The 15,742-nt window shown below is 37.0% G+C and overlaps 3 protein-coding genes across 3 annotated transcripts in view; 1 reads left to right on the top strand and 2 right to left on the bottom strand.

Moving 5' to 3' along the window:
* Nucleotides 1-354, bottom strand: part of adam22 (ADAM metallopeptidase domain 22) — a 70,914-nt gene extending 70,560 nt beyond the window's left edge. Inside the window, exon 1 of the mRNA XM_084384744.1 lies at nucleotides 128-354. Coding sequence (XP_084240870.1) covers nucleotides 128-260 — 133 coding nt within the window. The 5' untranslated portion in view covers nucleotides 261-354. The remainder of the gene's footprint in view (nucleotides 1-127) is intronic.
* A 505-nt stretch (nucleotides 355-859) lies between these two features.
* On the bottom strand, nucleotides 860-7,947 carry dbf4 (DBF4-CDC7 kinase regulatory subunit). The gene is made up of 12 exons (XM_084384750.1): nucleotides 7,424-7,947; nucleotides 7,045-7,208; nucleotides 6,510-6,701; nucleotides 6,169-6,219; nucleotides 5,985-6,054; nucleotides 5,805-5,881; nucleotides 5,511-5,556; nucleotides 5,343-5,388; nucleotides 5,127-5,258; nucleotides 4,936-5,041; nucleotides 4,728-4,843; nucleotides 860-2,557 (listed from the first exon to the last, which is right to left on the bottom strand). The coding sequence occupies exons 1-12, from the start codon at nucleotides 7,458-7,460 to the stop codon at nucleotides 1,759-1,761; spliced, it is 1,836 nt and encodes a 611-aa protein (XP_084240876.1). The 5' UTR covers nucleotides 7,461-7,947; the 3' UTR covers nucleotides 860-1,758.
* Nucleotides 7,948-7,959: 12 nt separating this feature from the next.
* Nucleotides 7,960-15,388, top strand: slc25a40 (solute carrier family 25 member 40). Its single transcript, XM_084384739.1, has 11 exons — nucleotides 7,960-8,226; nucleotides 8,343-8,450; nucleotides 9,842-9,901; nucleotides 9,985-10,091; nucleotides 10,190-10,257; nucleotides 10,354-10,478; nucleotides 10,582-10,755; nucleotides 11,490-11,599; nucleotides 11,768-11,849; nucleotides 11,944-12,024; nucleotides 13,787-15,388. The coding sequence occupies exons 2-11, from the start codon at nucleotides 8,351-8,353 to the stop codon at nucleotides 13,918-13,920; spliced, it is 1,041 nt and encodes a 346-aa protein (XP_084240865.1). The 5' UTR covers nucleotides 7,960-8,226; nucleotides 8,343-8,350; the 3' UTR covers nucleotides 13,921-15,388.
* The last annotated feature ends 354 nt before the right edge of the window (nucleotides 15,389-15,742 follow it).

Raw genomic sequence — 15,742 nt, 5'->3', positions numbered from 1 at the left:
TACTATGATTAAAATACGGCCCTAATATGATAAAACAATTAAATTAAATAAAAAACTCATAATGAATTTGTTTCGTTATGAAAATACACATTTATAAAATAAACACGTAATAAAAATACACCCTCACCGTAATGAGGCAGTGAGATGCTGGTATGAACCACAGAGCTCATCACCGCTACAAAGAGACACAGAAAGGAATTCCCGACACGGAGAGGCATCATTCCCGCATCCATTCGCTTCATAAAATCGCGGCTAATCATATCCCAAATTATTCGATATAAGAGTTAAATCCAAAGTTATACTCGTTTTTCAGTTTCCTTCAAGAAGGCACACACATCCTCTCGCGCGCTGGTTGCCATTAGTGACGCGCGAGCAGCTACTGCATCGAGACGCTGGTTGCGCGAGCAGCGGGCGGATGACTGGTCGAAGGCGGGTGCGTTCTGGAAAACTAAAATCAGGCCCTTTTTTTTTCCTCCACCGAGCAGAAACCGCCACCTCCTCAGCAAGACATCAATAACGTCCAGCCGCCTCACTGCAGAAACGACTCATAAATATGCATGAACGATCTGCACGCGGGATGACGGGTAGTGTAGTGCGCGCTCCACCTGCTGTCACCTTCTGCGACAAACAGAAAATGATCCCGTATGGAGCACAAGAACAGCCAAACACAGAGGTTGATATTAATATATTACCAATTATTAATGGCTATATACCATATTATTAATATATTACCACGAAGTAGAACATAATAACGCATACCAATCATAACCACAAGACATTTGGTTAAATCCTTGATCATGTATATTGGTAGTATGCAATAATGTATATCATTTACACCAGGAAATAATGCTTTATGCACTTATAATTTTATTTTCACATTAACCAGTAAAGATAGCTTTCTTTATAGCCATTAGAAACAAATCCAAAGGTTTTATTATTTGTCTAAAACCATGTCCTGGGATTAAACACGTTGTTTATTCTCAATACCATACATTTGTTAACTGGACTACACATACAATACCATTCATAATTTGGGGTTGGTAAAATTATTAAATGTTTTTTAAGTCTGTTATGCAGTTATGCTCAAAAAACCAGTAAAACAGTAATATTGCAAAATAATTGTACATTTTAAATGACTGTTTTCTAGTGACTTTTGATAAATTTACCACATCCTTGATAAATAAATGCATTCATTTATTATACACATATCTTACTGACCCCAGACATTTGAACAGTACTGTATACTGAATGTTAATTGTACTGAAGGCTTGAAACACCGAGTTTGGACCAGCCAATCTGGAGATTTAAAAATTAGATACCCATGCCAAATAAGTTTTCTAAAATAAAAGCGTGCCAAGGACATATGCTTATAACCGTGATGATACAGACAAAAAAAAAAAAAAAAAAAAAACTATGTAAAAAATATTTTCACTTTAATACAGGAATCAGGGAATCATTTCAAGACAGTATCATGGGTGTCATATACTTCAATAACATACACAACATAAATGTACATACTCACTGTGTAGCTCCACTCATTTTCCCCTATATATAGTCAGTATGTATTTTTCCAGTCTATAATCAAAGTTGTCTTTTAAAGCCTGTATGGTGAGAATGCAGTTTTCCATTCTACTGAAAAACACAGATATATTAATATAAATTATTTGGCATAGTAATAACTTTTATAACACATACATATGTGTTGTCCACTCAATTGTTCAATTGTTGTTGTTCCATTTTTTCTACCCAGCATTAATCTCAAAAACCCTTAAAGTCTTCATCGATGTTGTCACTGGACTGAAAGAGATCCCACAGGTCCGGGACAGACACTGGGGGGCTCTCACACTCCTGTACAGGCTTAACAAGTGAAAGAGAGCCCAATGATTCTCTCTCTTTACTAGATTCGATGTGCAAGGCTGGTACTTGCTTTCTTCTTCTGGGTCTGACGTTCCGAACCTTCCGTTGCAGCGAATTAAAAGGGCTGTCACGGTCCGGTTCGGGTTCTGTGCTGGCTAAAGGCCAAAGAGCTGAATTTTTTACTTGATTTTCAGGCATACTTTGCGTATACATTTCACTGCAGTTAGTCCTCAAATATTCATTTCCAGTTATTGTTTCTTGGTTTCTTTCATTGAACTCTTGAGCTGGGTGTGTGTCAGGGTTTTTCCTGGTTTGTTGGTCTGTCCTGCATTCAAGTGCATTAGAGTCACAGTTCTGCTCTCTGCTGAGAAAAGATGCACCTTCAGATTTCCGCACAGCAGATCGCAAGTGGAACTCCCACTCAAAGGATCCACGCTTGGACTGGGACTTCGGAATGTCGGACTGGTCAAACAAGCTGTCCCTGTTGCTAGAAGGGAATTCACACTGGCCCCTGCTGCGTTTGCGAACCAGCAGAGGTTTTCCTATGGTCTGTTCTGAGAGACAGTGCTTTGCTGTAGAGTCCAAAAGCAAAGAACCCTCGCTTTCCTGTTTCCAATCACCAGTCACAGATCCCACATCTTCCTTTACTGGCAACATGGCTTCAGCACACAGAAGAGGGGTTGATGTACTGCATTTCACCCTATGGCAGAGAGACATTGCGCTGTCATAAGGCCAGTAAATAACAATAAGCAAATAAAATATGGCTGGGTATTGACAGATTTCACAAATCGATTCAATTAATAATAATTAATTAATAATTCGTTACATTTATATAGCGCTTTTTCTGAGACCTCAAAGCGCTTTACATATATGGGGGAATCTCCTCCATTCCATTGCTCAAGCTCTTGATTCAATATAGATTAATTTGGAGATGAAACAGCAGCCACCTTTTACTGTATTTTCTTTTTTACATTTTGCACATAAATCACTTTTTTATGCTTCTACTCCAATTTGTTGTTGAAATAAACATTTAAATGGTAGCTGTCATAAAAACTTGTTTTTTACAAGTATTTATTCATTCATAAAATAATTAAGACATCACCAACTCCAGCTAACTAAGGGGTTACGGCTTTCCTAAAAGTTGCTGTAACGTCACCATATTGTTTTGTCATCTTTACATGGTTGAAACACTGATTTCAGTTAATTTCTTTCAGTTCATGCTATACCTATTAGTAAAAAGGAAAAGATGATTGGTTCACATCTCAGTTATTTGAAAGCTGAGACTTTTTTGCATATCAAAAGTAACAAAGCACTTATTGCGATTATTGATGAGAGGAGAGCTACAAATAATGGTAAAGTTTTGTTGATGTGTCAAAAAACAATATAGGCTAAAAGATTGATTTTGGGAATTTAAGAATCAATATCGTTGAATCAAAATGAAGATCAATTAAAATAGAAAAATCAATAGCTGTGTTTCCATTACCCTTTTAAATTGCGCAAATAGAAATCGCGAATTGAAAATACGCAGAATGGAAACAAGTCCATTTTGCGAAAACTCCCATATAGCGCAAAAAATGGTTTTACCTTTCGAATGAGGTGGTTTTTCAGGCAATTCGAAAAAAGAATACCTCGAAAACAGCAATGTAAACAGTTTTTTCGCATTTACAGGTCACCTGGCGTATGTCAAAGTAGACCATTCATAATGGCTGGGATATACTTAAACCTACTAGAATCCGTTGCCATGTTTTTTGGAATGACTTATCGTGAGAAGAAAAAGTTATGGTTTAGTCGCATGACATCGATTAATGAAACGATTAATAGCTTTTTATCGACATTTGGAAAATATTGCTATAGTTTTTTTTATATCAGTCGATATCGATATTTATCACGATTAAAAGTCAAATCTTTATTTCTTTCAAGTTTAAAGGCAGATTTTTGCTCCTAAGTGAAAGTTGTAGAAACCAGAGCGTTAATTGTGGTTTTAAACTACTCTTTATTGTCAGAACATATCAGGACAAACACTTGCCAAACTGGTGAACATTTCACAAATCTGAGGTAGAACATTCAAACATTTGTCATTTTTCCTTAACAAAATAAATATCTTTATTGGACAATTAATTTCTTAGTTTCTGCATGTGCTAATTTTTATTTGGTAAAATGTAATATTCTGACTGTTTGAGTTTTATTAAACTTAACCATTGGTCATCCAGTATCATGCATTTAGATCATGATAACCTCACTATCATGGCAAAATGTAACTTTATGATTCCTATGGTATTTGTATGAAAAACAGTAGCCTAAATACATTATTAAATACTGTAATTATATTCCATTAGTCCTTTAATACATCGTCTACATTAATAATATAATACAATTCAATATGTATATCCCACATTTCATGGTGCAGTTAATATTACTAGGGTAAACGTTACAGTAAATCCATGGTAAATGATGGGAATTTGTAGACGGAAAAGCCTTCTGACAGTATCGTTGCGCACAGTGTTTCTCCTGTTTGTCAGCGCTGTTTCATCTGCCTTTAAACTGGTTTAAATCACTGAGACATTGTGGTGTTCGCTGAATTCAAGCGCTTCTCACTGGTTCTCGTGACGAGAGCGATCAGAGTAAACGCATCGGCTCTGCCGTTTGGACTTTGAGCCGAGCGGATAAATGGTCCGTGTGGCGCGCGGTTCAAATGAGTTTCGTTCCGCTTTTGGCGCATAAACATTATCGAACATTTATCAAACTCTTGATATTGTTTTATCGAGAAAAATTATATCGCGATAATTATCGTTATATCGCCCAGCCCTAACTAGGCTAATGTTGTCAACCTAGCCCTTAAGAAATACATAACTGTAATGACATTTTTGTACCTTCTACAGTGCATGCTGATGTTCATGAGGTCGCAGGTCAGTCCCGCGGTGACTCGATCCAAGACTCTATATTCCTCACTCTTTGAGAAAGCCTGATGCTGCTCACTCTCCAAGTGCTGGTGGTCAGAAGTTCAGACAGGTCAGACACTGTTTTTGCTGTTGCATGAGCATAAAAATTGTGAGTGACTTTATTTTTCTCAGCACGTACCGCTTTTAGGTTGTCAAATTTGACCTCACAGCACTCACAGTAACCTCCTTTCCTCTTTTCTCTGCGCCTCTCTTTCTTCCCTCGAGTCCCTCGTTCCCCTCCAGACCTAAAGCAAAACACAGATTCTCATTTACAAACACACACAAAAACCTAACAATAACATCATAGCATGTGAGTGATGCTCATTCTACCTTTGCTCATTCTGTTTCTTCTTCGTATCATCTTTTCCATGTTCCTCAATCAGGAACGGACTGCAGGGAGGAAGAGAGCGGAGGTTGCACACAGGCATGTTGAACAGTGGAAGGTAGATGGGACGATAATGCCTGCAAAAACCATTATAGATTGTTATCAAACTGGACCAATAACATGAAAGGTAAAACACAAGAAAATAAACTAAGAAAACACACCTGCTTGAGTCCTCCACTTTTATAAACGGTCGACGAATTCTTCCTGCTGGAAATAAAAAACAAAATGATTAATTAAAATTAATGAAAGCATTGCTATAATGTGTTCAATTAACATTTTTCTACTGGAAGATGCAGCAAATTAAAACAGATAGGTTCTTTTGTACTTACCATTGTGTCTTTGATATGTATTTTTCTCTGTGTGCTGAATGCGAGCCTAAAAATGAAGAGCGATAAACTGAATATACCCAGAAATAACAGATATATATGCAGCCCTGGACAGAAGTAGAATTGTCTAGTAAATCAATAAGTTCAAATGTTTTAGCTTAGTCTTTAAAACAGGCAGTAAATTACCAAAAACTTTGAACATTAAGTTTTTTCAATTGATGAATTTTAAACTTGTTCATTTGGTTCTTTATATCAAAAGAAGAATAGACAAATAATAGAGAAAACAAAAATACTCACAGCTCCTTTAACCACTGGATTAGCTGCATTCACTGCAATTACTTTAGCTTTCTTCTTGTCAACGTATGAAATCACATCTGTTTGGACATCAAGCATGAAACACCGTGAAATACTGAAACCACATATCACTTGTCTAACAACACAGACATTAATAATGATTGACGGTGATAATGTTGATACCGTCAACATGCAGGACTTTGACCCCCCATTCCACAGCATTGGCCAGGATCCCATTCATCTGAACACGTTCCTTTAACAGAACAGAAAACCCCTAAATCACTCATTCAGAGCGCTGATAAACTACTCAGGACTGCTGCACAGAGTTCATTCACAAACAAACAGGGCTTGATAAAGATTGACTCACTTGTTCCTTAACGACTCTTTCAACAAGAGATTTGCCTCGACTTACGGCAGCCTGTGAAATTCCAGCACAACAAAACATGTCAAGTGTTTTCCCCCAGAAAACACACACTAACATTCAAACGTTTGAGGTCGGTAAGATTTGGGTTCTTTTTTAAAAACTATTTAATAGTTTTATTCAGCAAGGATGCATTTGCATTCAGCAAATAATCATGGTTTCTATTAACTCTGATAATATTTAAAGCACTGCAGAATATCACAAATCAATTTATAGTAAATTATTAACATAATACATGTTCAAAAAAACATGTAAACTCTTGTTTGAAACTTTGAATTGCTTCTTACAGTCGCATCTGTGACTCCCTGAGAGCTGCCCCTGTGCCTGTGGCTTTCCCTCCTGCTGCCGGGATGAGGAGAGCTGACGCCCGAATCCGGACTGGGCGCTGGGGAGTCCGGAAGGAGACGCTGGGCATAACGAGCCTCCGGCTTACTGGACACGAGATACTTGATCTCCTTACTGAAGAATTTTTCCACTGTCTGATGAGCAGAAAATAAAAAAAGTTACTTCATCTGTGATGAAATGTGCATAGTCAACATCATCATGAGTCAAGTTCCAGACTACCGGTATCATCACATTATACTCACACAGAAAGAGAGATAAAACATAATACACTATTTAAATAAAGCAGATGAAATTGCAGTCTTTAAAATCAAGAGAAGTGAACAAATACATTGTGTACACTTCCAAAAGCTTATCATAGTTTTGCAGATAAACTCAGCTGTCTAATTTTACTAATGTAAGACATTCTCTTTCTGCATGTGAAAATACTGTGCACAATAGCCTCAAATATTAAATGTTAAGACAAGAAACAGCACTTACACCACCAAGTGTCTTGATGTCATTTTCCAAGAGTTGTGTTTTCATATTCCATGGCAGATCCAAATAAAATATTCTCCCTTTAAAGGGTTTGGTCTGAAGAGCATCGCTTACTGGTTTAATTTTGCTTTTAGATGATGCGCCATTATATCCATCTAGTTTTGAATCTGTGAAGATCAATACAGCACAATTAGACCGTTATAAACAAAATATACATATATTCAGACAAACATGTTCAGTAACGTTACATATACTGAACAGCAAAGCATGCCAGTTTTCTTAAAGCGTTATTATCAGAGGCTACTTTTATGTGAAAAAAAAACAACAACAAAACATTGCAATACAGGTCAATAGAAAGTTAATTTAAAAAGATTCACAACACCTCGGTCTTTACACCTGGAGAAAGATTCTTGCTTCATCGTGGAGTTTTAAGTTCTAACGGTTACAGCCCTAAACCAGCCTAAACCAGCTAGTTATACCGCACACATATAGCAGCATTACTCAAAAGTGTTGCTCGATTAAAACACTAAGCTAAAAACACAAGACTGCGTTAAATGGCTCCACTGTTTGTAAATGTCTTCATAACAAACACTCGACGTAGCCCCCTTTCCATTTTCCCGCTCGAGAGGTCTCTCCACTCCCACAAAACCTGCTGCAATCTTGGAATTCATAAAAGGAATTTCGACGTTTATTTTTTGATGTTTCAAAAAACGACGCCACAAATAGTTGATATTTTAATGTCAATTACACTAATATAAACAGCCTGAATTTTATGGAGAATATAAATTAGAAAACTACTGTTAAATATATAAAATATGAGTTAGATAAATTGTTACGTACATGAGTGTTCTATTGTGTCTAATGGCGAAATTTAAATAGCCGGAAGTAACGAATCTGCTGCTCCGAAACACGCTATCCGATAAACACATGTCATGTAATGCTGTTGAGGAAACGCAATGGCGCACACTAGTGTAGCAGCATGAAACTCTCAATGAATCACGTGAATTCATTAATATTTTTGGATCGCACTGATGACATTGTTTTTTTTATTTCGGGGTTACATAGTTGTTTTTTTGTTTAGCTATTTACATAATTTGGTAACTCAGCAGTTGTAATGATAACGGATAAAGGTCAATGCAATAAGAGCTGTTTATGTGTTCAGATCTATTAGGAGCAACTTGCAAGGTAAGTGTGAGCTTGTTTAACAAGGTTCATTATTGGCACATGGCTGTCAGTCACTACAGATTGAAGTCAACGGAGTTTGCGAATCCAGATTAATATGAACTTTCTCTACATCGCAGGCTTTGAAATGAGCTCTCAGAAAAGTTCTCCAGGACCCAAGGGGGACATTACACCCTTCCAGCAGATGATGGCGTCTTGCTCTGGGGCAGTTATTACGTCACTGTTGGGTAAGATAAATATATTAACTTGTGCGATATAGATAATATAGATAGATGCCTTGTTTTTTGTAACTACTTATTTTGTCATTGACAATAAGTTTTGTTTCAAAAACAATGTATTTATATTTTAGATGTGTGTGTTTCTGTTAAAAATACCATTGATAATACTGTACAGTAAATCTTTTTGCATCAAAAAAGCATCTGCTAAATAACAGCTTGATATTTATTTAAACTGACAGAGTGTGTCTGCCTCCCAAACAATGGTAGGAAGACTGTCCCAGAGTTAAAGTGCTGAATAGGAAAAGGATCTACCGCCTGCAGTTGATTTTTATATTCTAGGTATTATCAACTGGTCAGAATTTTACGATCACAATAGACCTGAAGGGCTATAATGTGTTAAGAGCTCGCTCAAGTACTGGGGAGCTAAACCATTTAATGCTTCCTACGTAATTAGCAAGATTTTAAAATGTATACGATGTTTAATAGGGAGCCAGTGCAGTGTTAACAGAACCAGGCTAATATGGTCATACTTCCTGGTTCTAGTTAGAACTCTAGCTGCTGCGTTTTGGACCAGCTTAATTTTGTGAATTGGTAGCCTATGTTTTGTCAGGGCATGAAAAAAAAGTATCATGAGTATCATGAGTGTATCAGTGAAAACGAACGCCATGCTTCCTAATGATATCTCCCAAGGATAGCATGTACAGGGTGAAAAGCAAAGGTCCTAGTACCGACCCTTGTGGCACTCCATACTGATCTTGTGATCGGTATGACATCTCTTAATTCACTGCTACAAACTAATAACGGTCAAAAGTATGATTTAAAACCATTGCTAATGCAATTCCACTATTGCCAACATAATTTGAGTCTATTCAAAAGAATGTTGTGGTCGATAGTATTAAATTCAGCACTCAAATCCACTAACCCTAATAGAGAAATACAACCATAATCTGAAGATAAAAGCAAATATTTTTTAACTCTAATGAGAGCAGTCTCAGTACTATGATGCAGTCTAAATCCTGACTGGAAATTCTCGCAGATACCATTTCATTCTAAGAAGGAACAGGTGTGAGGATTGGTAGTGTATTTGACAGAAAAGGTAGATTTGAGATCGGTCTGTAATTAAATAGTTCCCTTGGATCAAGTTGTGTTTTTATAATAAAAGGGTTAATAACATCCAGCTTAAAGGTTTTTGGTACGTACCCTTATAACAATGCTGAATTAATAATATTAAGAAGTGGATCTATCTATCTCAGAGCATAAGAGACTTCTTTCAGAAATATAAAACAATCTTATAACCCCAAACCTTTGAATGAGTGTATTCATTTAGCAGACACTTTTTTTTTTACAATAAAAAAATAGCAATATGATAATAATGTTTGCTGTTTTCTTCATGTTCACAGTAACACCTCTGGATGTGGTGAAGATCAGATTGCAGGCACAAAATAATCCTTTTCCCAAAGGTATGCTTGAGCTGCTTTCTGTTCAAATGAAGTCAGATGTTGATGTGGTTGAAACCTCTTATTAATTTTTTGATGACTGTCAGGAAAATGTTTTGTGTACTGTAATGGCCTGATGGATCATATATGCGTCTGTGAGAACGGCAATTCAAAGGCATGGTACAAAGCACCTGGTCGTTTCAACGGCACTTTGGTAAGCTAAACCATATAAAATTGTGAGTCCAGTTTCTCTTCACCATATGATACTGTTTAAATACATATTCAAATGCTCTGTTTGTTCTTCTGTTCCAGGATGCCTTTATTAAGATTATACGTATGGAAGGAATCAGATCACTTTGGAGTGGCCTTCCTCCAACACTGTGAGTTTTCTATTCACATTTCTGAAGATGTTTGCTGCTGTCTGAACCCAACTGACCTTTCCTTAACACGTGTAATGCCATGGTTTTTCTTTGCAGAATAATGGCGGTGCCTGCGACCATGATCTATTTCACATGTTACGATCAGCTCTGTGCTGTTTTCAAGGTCAGGATGGGAGACCGATCGGATCTGGCACCACTGTTTGCCGGCGCTATTGCGAGAGGTAATGTTTAGCCCCACTGATTAAGTGTTTGACCTTTTCTCCACATGCTGACCTTCTAAATCAAAGTGCACCTGGTTTCATATGAGTTTTCTGAATGTGTCAGTGGGCTCGGCCACAGTAATCAGCCCCCTGGAGCTGATCCGCACAAAGGTGCAGGCTGAGAAACAGTCGTACCGGGAGCTGAGTGCCGTGATCCGGTCAGCGTTGCACAGCGAGGGCTGGCGGTCTCTGTGGAGGGGCTGGGGACCCACGCTGCTCCGAGACGTCCCCTTCTCAGGTGAAACACGCACAGCCTTCACGTTACAGAGTTCACATTTTGAAGCACTTGATTTGCAAACACAAACCTCAAAATACTAAAACTAATATAAAACTGATTGTCGTTCTGACTGTAAATTCTGATGAATGTTTTCGAAACTGTTGTAAAATATCCAGTCTGGGTCTTTTGGGTCAGTAGGATTTTTGGAAATAAATAAATACTTTTATTCATCAAGGATGCATTAAATTGATCAAAAGTGACAGTAAAGATATTTATAATGTTACTAAAGATTTCTGTTATAAATAAATATAATAGAACTTTCTATTCATCAACTTTTGAACTTTCTATTCATACAAGAATTCTGGTTTCCACATAAATATTTAGCTGCACAACTGTTTTCAACATTTATAATTATAGGAAACATTTCTTGAGTACCAAATCAGCATATAAGAAGGATTTCTGAAGGATCATGTAACACTGAAGACTGGAGTAATGATGCTTTGCCATCACAGGAATACAGAACATTACAGTTCTTTTAAATTGTAAAAAAAATTCACAATATTACTGTTTTTACTATATTTTTGTTCGAATAAATGCAGCCTTTGTGAGTAAAAGATACTTTAAAAAACATCTTACTAACTCCAAACTTTTGAATGGTAGTGTACTACGGAATAACAAATCATACGACTCTTTGAATGTGTCATGTTTGCTGCTATTTCCTAATTTCTTATCTGACTTTCTGTGTTTCTCCTCAGCTATGTACTGGTTTAACTATGAGAAGGGTAAAGTATGGCTCTGTGAATACCACAGCTGTACAGATCCAACCTTTAGCATCACATTCACAGCTGGAGCGCTTTCTGGATCGGTGAGTCTGTGATTTACACCTGCATCAGAGCTCGCATGGGCCCCATTTACTGATGCTAACACGCGAAACATTTTTTTATGTATCCCGGACGTATTTGGCCACGTCACATTTGTATTGTAAATGAAAATGTGTCCTAATGTGTCAAGTACCTGTTTTTTCTTGTTTTAGATTGCATCTATCGTCACACTGCCATTTGATGTGGTCAAGACAAAACGACAGGTAGAACTGGGTGAACTGCAAACAAAGAACTGTAAGTATGAAAATTCATGTAATTTTCCATCATTGGGATTTTCAGCTTTCTGTTTACATGTATATGGCATTAATGTGTAGTATTCTCTGTGTAGTGTCCACGCAAGTCTCCTCCAGCACATATAATGTGATGAAAAGGATAGTTGCTGAAAATGGAGTATCAGGACTATTTGCAGGTAAATATATTTATATAATACACTTGCAATCGAAATTATTTAACCCCCATTGCAAATCAGGTTTATTGGAAAAATTTACAGACTTTCAGTTGTTTGCAATGAACAAATCAAACAAAAGTAATTGAAATAGCTCAACACAACAAATGTTTCAAGTGGTTTCCCCAAAATGAACTGAAAATGCAACTTTTAATGACTTCTGCAGTTTCAAAATGATTCAACCATCTTAATAGAATCCCTCACAACAGCACAAATCTGCAAAAAAGGTGTTGTCTTAATCAAGGGCTTCATTAGTTGCACCAGGTGTGCTTGACCTAGAACACATGAAATATCTGAACTGGCTAGGTTTGCTGAGTGTCACGTTTGACTGCAAGTTAGAAATATGGCTAAGTCAAAAGAATGGTCCAAAAAGTTAAGACAAGATATCATCGCTCTTCACAAACAAGAAACAGGATACAAAAAGATAGAGAAGGCACTAAATGTTCCAAGAGACACAGTTGGAAGCATAGTTTGCAAGTTCAAAGTTAAAGGAACAGTGGTTACACTACCTGGATGGGGCAGAAAAAGGCAGCAACCAGATTTCTGAGAAGGCAGGTTCAGAAAAACCCTTGAGTAACTGCAAAAGACCTGCAGCAAGACTTGGTGGCCACAGGCACTGAGATTTCAGCTGCACAGTAAGGCTTGTACTAAACGCATGCCAGAACTCCAAGACGTACACCTCTACTGTACTGACCCAAAAGCCCAAGAAAAGCTCAAAATCATATAAATAAGCCACAGAAGTTTTGTGATTCTGTTCTGTGGAGCGATGAAACAAAACTGGAACTTTTCGGCTCTATGGATCAGCTGGAGGACGAAGAGTGAAGCATATGCTGAAAAGAAACCCTCTGTCTACAGTTAAGCATGTTGGGGGCTCGGTGATGCTCTGCGGCTGCTTTGCGTACTCTGGCACTGGAAACCAGCTGCGTGTGGAACGCAAGATGATTTTATTGAAGTATCAGGAAATCTTTGGAGAAAACGTCATGCCGTCAGTGGGGAAGCTGAAGCTTGGGCGTTCATTGGACCTGGCAACAGGACAATGATCCCAAGCATACCTCAAATTCCACCAAGGCTTGGTTGCAGAAGAAGTCCTGGAAGTCACCTGGTCACCTGGCTTTAACCCCCATTGAAAATCTCTGGTGGGATTTGAAGAGGGCGGTTACAGCAAGCAAACCCAAGAATATTACTGAACTGGAGGCCATTGCTCATGAGGAACGGGCTCAGATTCCTCAGAAACGCTGCCAGAAGCTGGTGTCTGCTTATACATCTCGTTTGCAGCAGGTCGTAACAGCAAAAGGCTGTTCTACTAAGTTCTAAAGATGCTTGCCATGAAGGGGTTGAATAATTTTGAAATTGCAGAAGCCATTAAAAGTTGCATTTTCAGGTGAAACCATTTGAAACATTTGTTGTGTTGAGCTATTTCAATTAATTTTGTTTGATTTGTTCATTGCAAACAGCTGAAAGTCTGTACATTTTTCCAATAAACCTGATTTGCAACGGGGGTTGAATAATTTGGATTGCAACTCTTTGTATACATTTGGAGGGGGGTCAGTAATGTTTTTGAATTTTTTATATATATATATATATATATATATATATATATATATATTGTGTGTGTTGTTTAGTCTTACTATATGGTTCTGGATTGTTTTCAGTTATGTTTTTTGGTACCTTGATTTTCAAATCACCACTAGATGTCTCAGCAGTGCACTCTTTCTCTCATTCTCAGGTTTTATGCCAAGGCTGATTAAAGTGGCTCCGGCATGTGCTATTATGATCAGCACATATGAGTTCGGAAAAGCTTTCTTCCGCAGATACAACCAGCAGAAACAGGGGGTGACCCAGCTGCAGCCCAGCACATGATCTCACACTGCAAACCACTGAATAAGACCAACACTTGATCACAGGCCAGATAAATTAACCACAGATTACTGCACATTTTTCCTATCATGCATTAGTTCTTGCTGTCTGTCTAAAGCAGGGGTGTCCGGTCCTGCTTATGGAGGGCCATTGTCCTTCAGAGTTCTTCAGATCCTTTAAGCACAGCTGATGACGCTTTGAAGTGACACTCGAGTGATCAAGAATATTCCAATATAGAAATAAGCTTTCCTTCAATTCCTCTGTCCTCATTTTCTTTCTTTGCGTCCTAAGCGGGGTGGAGCTGGAAAGCGAGGAAAGGAAGCAAGGATGCACAAATTAGAAAGGAGAAGCACCCCTTGTCTAAAGAAAAATCTAGTTCATAGATTTGCTGTGAAATACATTTTTACGTTCTCTATGGTAAATATTTAAAAGAGATTTATACTTCATCTTAGATCAAAAAGTTGAAAATCAAGATAGAATTTAAAATTTGCATTTTGATATTTATTTATTGATTAAAGGTGATGAAACACAAACCCTACCATATAAATACGTCTATCTCCTGTGAAGAAAACCAGATGTATTCCCATCAGTCATGTTAATAATTGTGATTGATTTTATTCTACCTGTTTTAAGTTTACTACCTTTTAAGTTGTTAAGTCTTAGTGGTGTTTCAGCTATTTCTATGTGTGAATGGTGCCAAAAAACCCTGAAGCTGTTTGTTGTGTGAAGGCCATATTGACTGATGACACTTAAATAACTGATTTTTAAATGTTAATATATTTCCTAACCCTATGCCTAAATAGTGACTTTTAACAGTTTTTGTTAAACACTTTTGAACAATTGCACTGTATGTAAATGAATACATTTTAAGTACTTCAATTATGAATGATTTAAAAATCAAGTTGTCTTGACTCTTGATTTCTTTATTCAATCAGATCCAGAATGTTGTTAGTAATGTTGCTTAAACTAGGAGCACGTAAGATCTCATGCAGTCTGCAAAAATGTAGTTTATGTAATGTAAGTATGCTCATTTTCTGTAAGCACAAATGATTTACGTTTTCCAAAGTCTGCAGTTTACAACCGAGTACACTGCATCCCATAATGCAATGTGCCACACCTTCCATTTCCAGTGTAATGAAAATCAGAATTTAAGCAATCTCGTTTACATTCTGTTTTTGCACAATATTGCAATTAATTTGTATTGGTAATAGGACATTAAACACAGAATTAAACATGCGACGTGATAATGTTAATAGCCAATGAGACATTCAGCCAAGCTTGTATTTACATTTAAATTTATTGAAAAAACATAAATCATAGATGAGGACATAAAGTGAAATTTGACTGAACACATCGAGGTTAAATTATAATGAATATATGATATTCATCTGTGTGCCCTCATTCTCACCCCATTCATTTCTGTCACAGTGCAACAAAATTAAAGAGAAAGAAAGCTTAAATCACAAAAACAGATTTTAAAAAAAGGAACAAATACATTCAAAAATGTCTGTAAAGGTGACAATTCTGCAGTGTTTCAAACAAGTGTTAACTTTTCTCAAATTTAAGACTAAACAAAACTGTTGTTTTGTACTGAAATGCATGTAAAATAACTTTAACTGCACATTTTAGATTAATCAGTGCTGTAAAAATAATAAAAAATAACACTTGATATGCACATTTAGGGGCCATTTACAGCACACCGTTTTCAACTAAAAATGGAAAACCTTATTCATTTTAGCCATTAATTTAGTTGGGAGTTTTGGGGCCCTGAAACCGCAACCTTTTTAAAATGGGTTTCAAAGGGAACATTTACATGACAACGAAA

Source organism: Rutilus rutilus (genome assembly GCF_951802725.1).
Source record: "Rutilus rutilus genome assembly, chromosome: 17".
Lineage (NCBI taxonomy): Eukaryota > Metazoa > Chordata > Actinopteri > Cypriniformes > Leuciscidae > Rutilus > Rutilus rutilus.
This window is presented reverse-complemented; position numbering and strand designations above follow the sequence as displayed.

What these genes read in the sequence shown, in the direction of transcription:
- dbf4 (XM_084384750.1), bottom strand. Translation starts at nt 7,460, where the DNA reads ATGAAGCAAGAATCTTTCTCCAGGTGTAAAGACCGAG. An exon ending in AGGGAGTCACAGATGCGACT is followed by an intron (nt 6,220 to 6,509) that starts GTAAGAAGCAAT and finishes GGAATTTCACAG; the next exon opens with GCTGCCGTAAGTCGAGGCAA. An exon ending in ATCAGCATGCACTGTAGAAG is followed by an intron (nt 2,558 to 4,727) that starts GTACAAAAATGT and finishes TCTCTGCCATAG; the next exon opens with GGTGAAATGCAGTACATCAA.
- slc25a40 (XM_084384739.1), top strand. Translation starts at nt 8,351, where the DNA reads ATGAGCTCTCAGAAAAGTTCTCCAGGACCCAAGGGGGACATTACACCC. An exon ending in CCGAGACGTCCCCTTCTCAG is followed by an intron (nt 10,756 to 11,489) that starts GTGAAACACGCA and finishes GTTTCTCCTCAG; the next exon opens with CTATGTACTGGTTTAACTAT. An exon ending in TGAACTGCAAACAAAGAACT is followed by an intron (nt 11,850 to 11,943) that starts GTAAGTATGAAA and finishes TTCTCTGTGTAG; the next exon opens with TGTCCACGCAAGTCTCCTCC.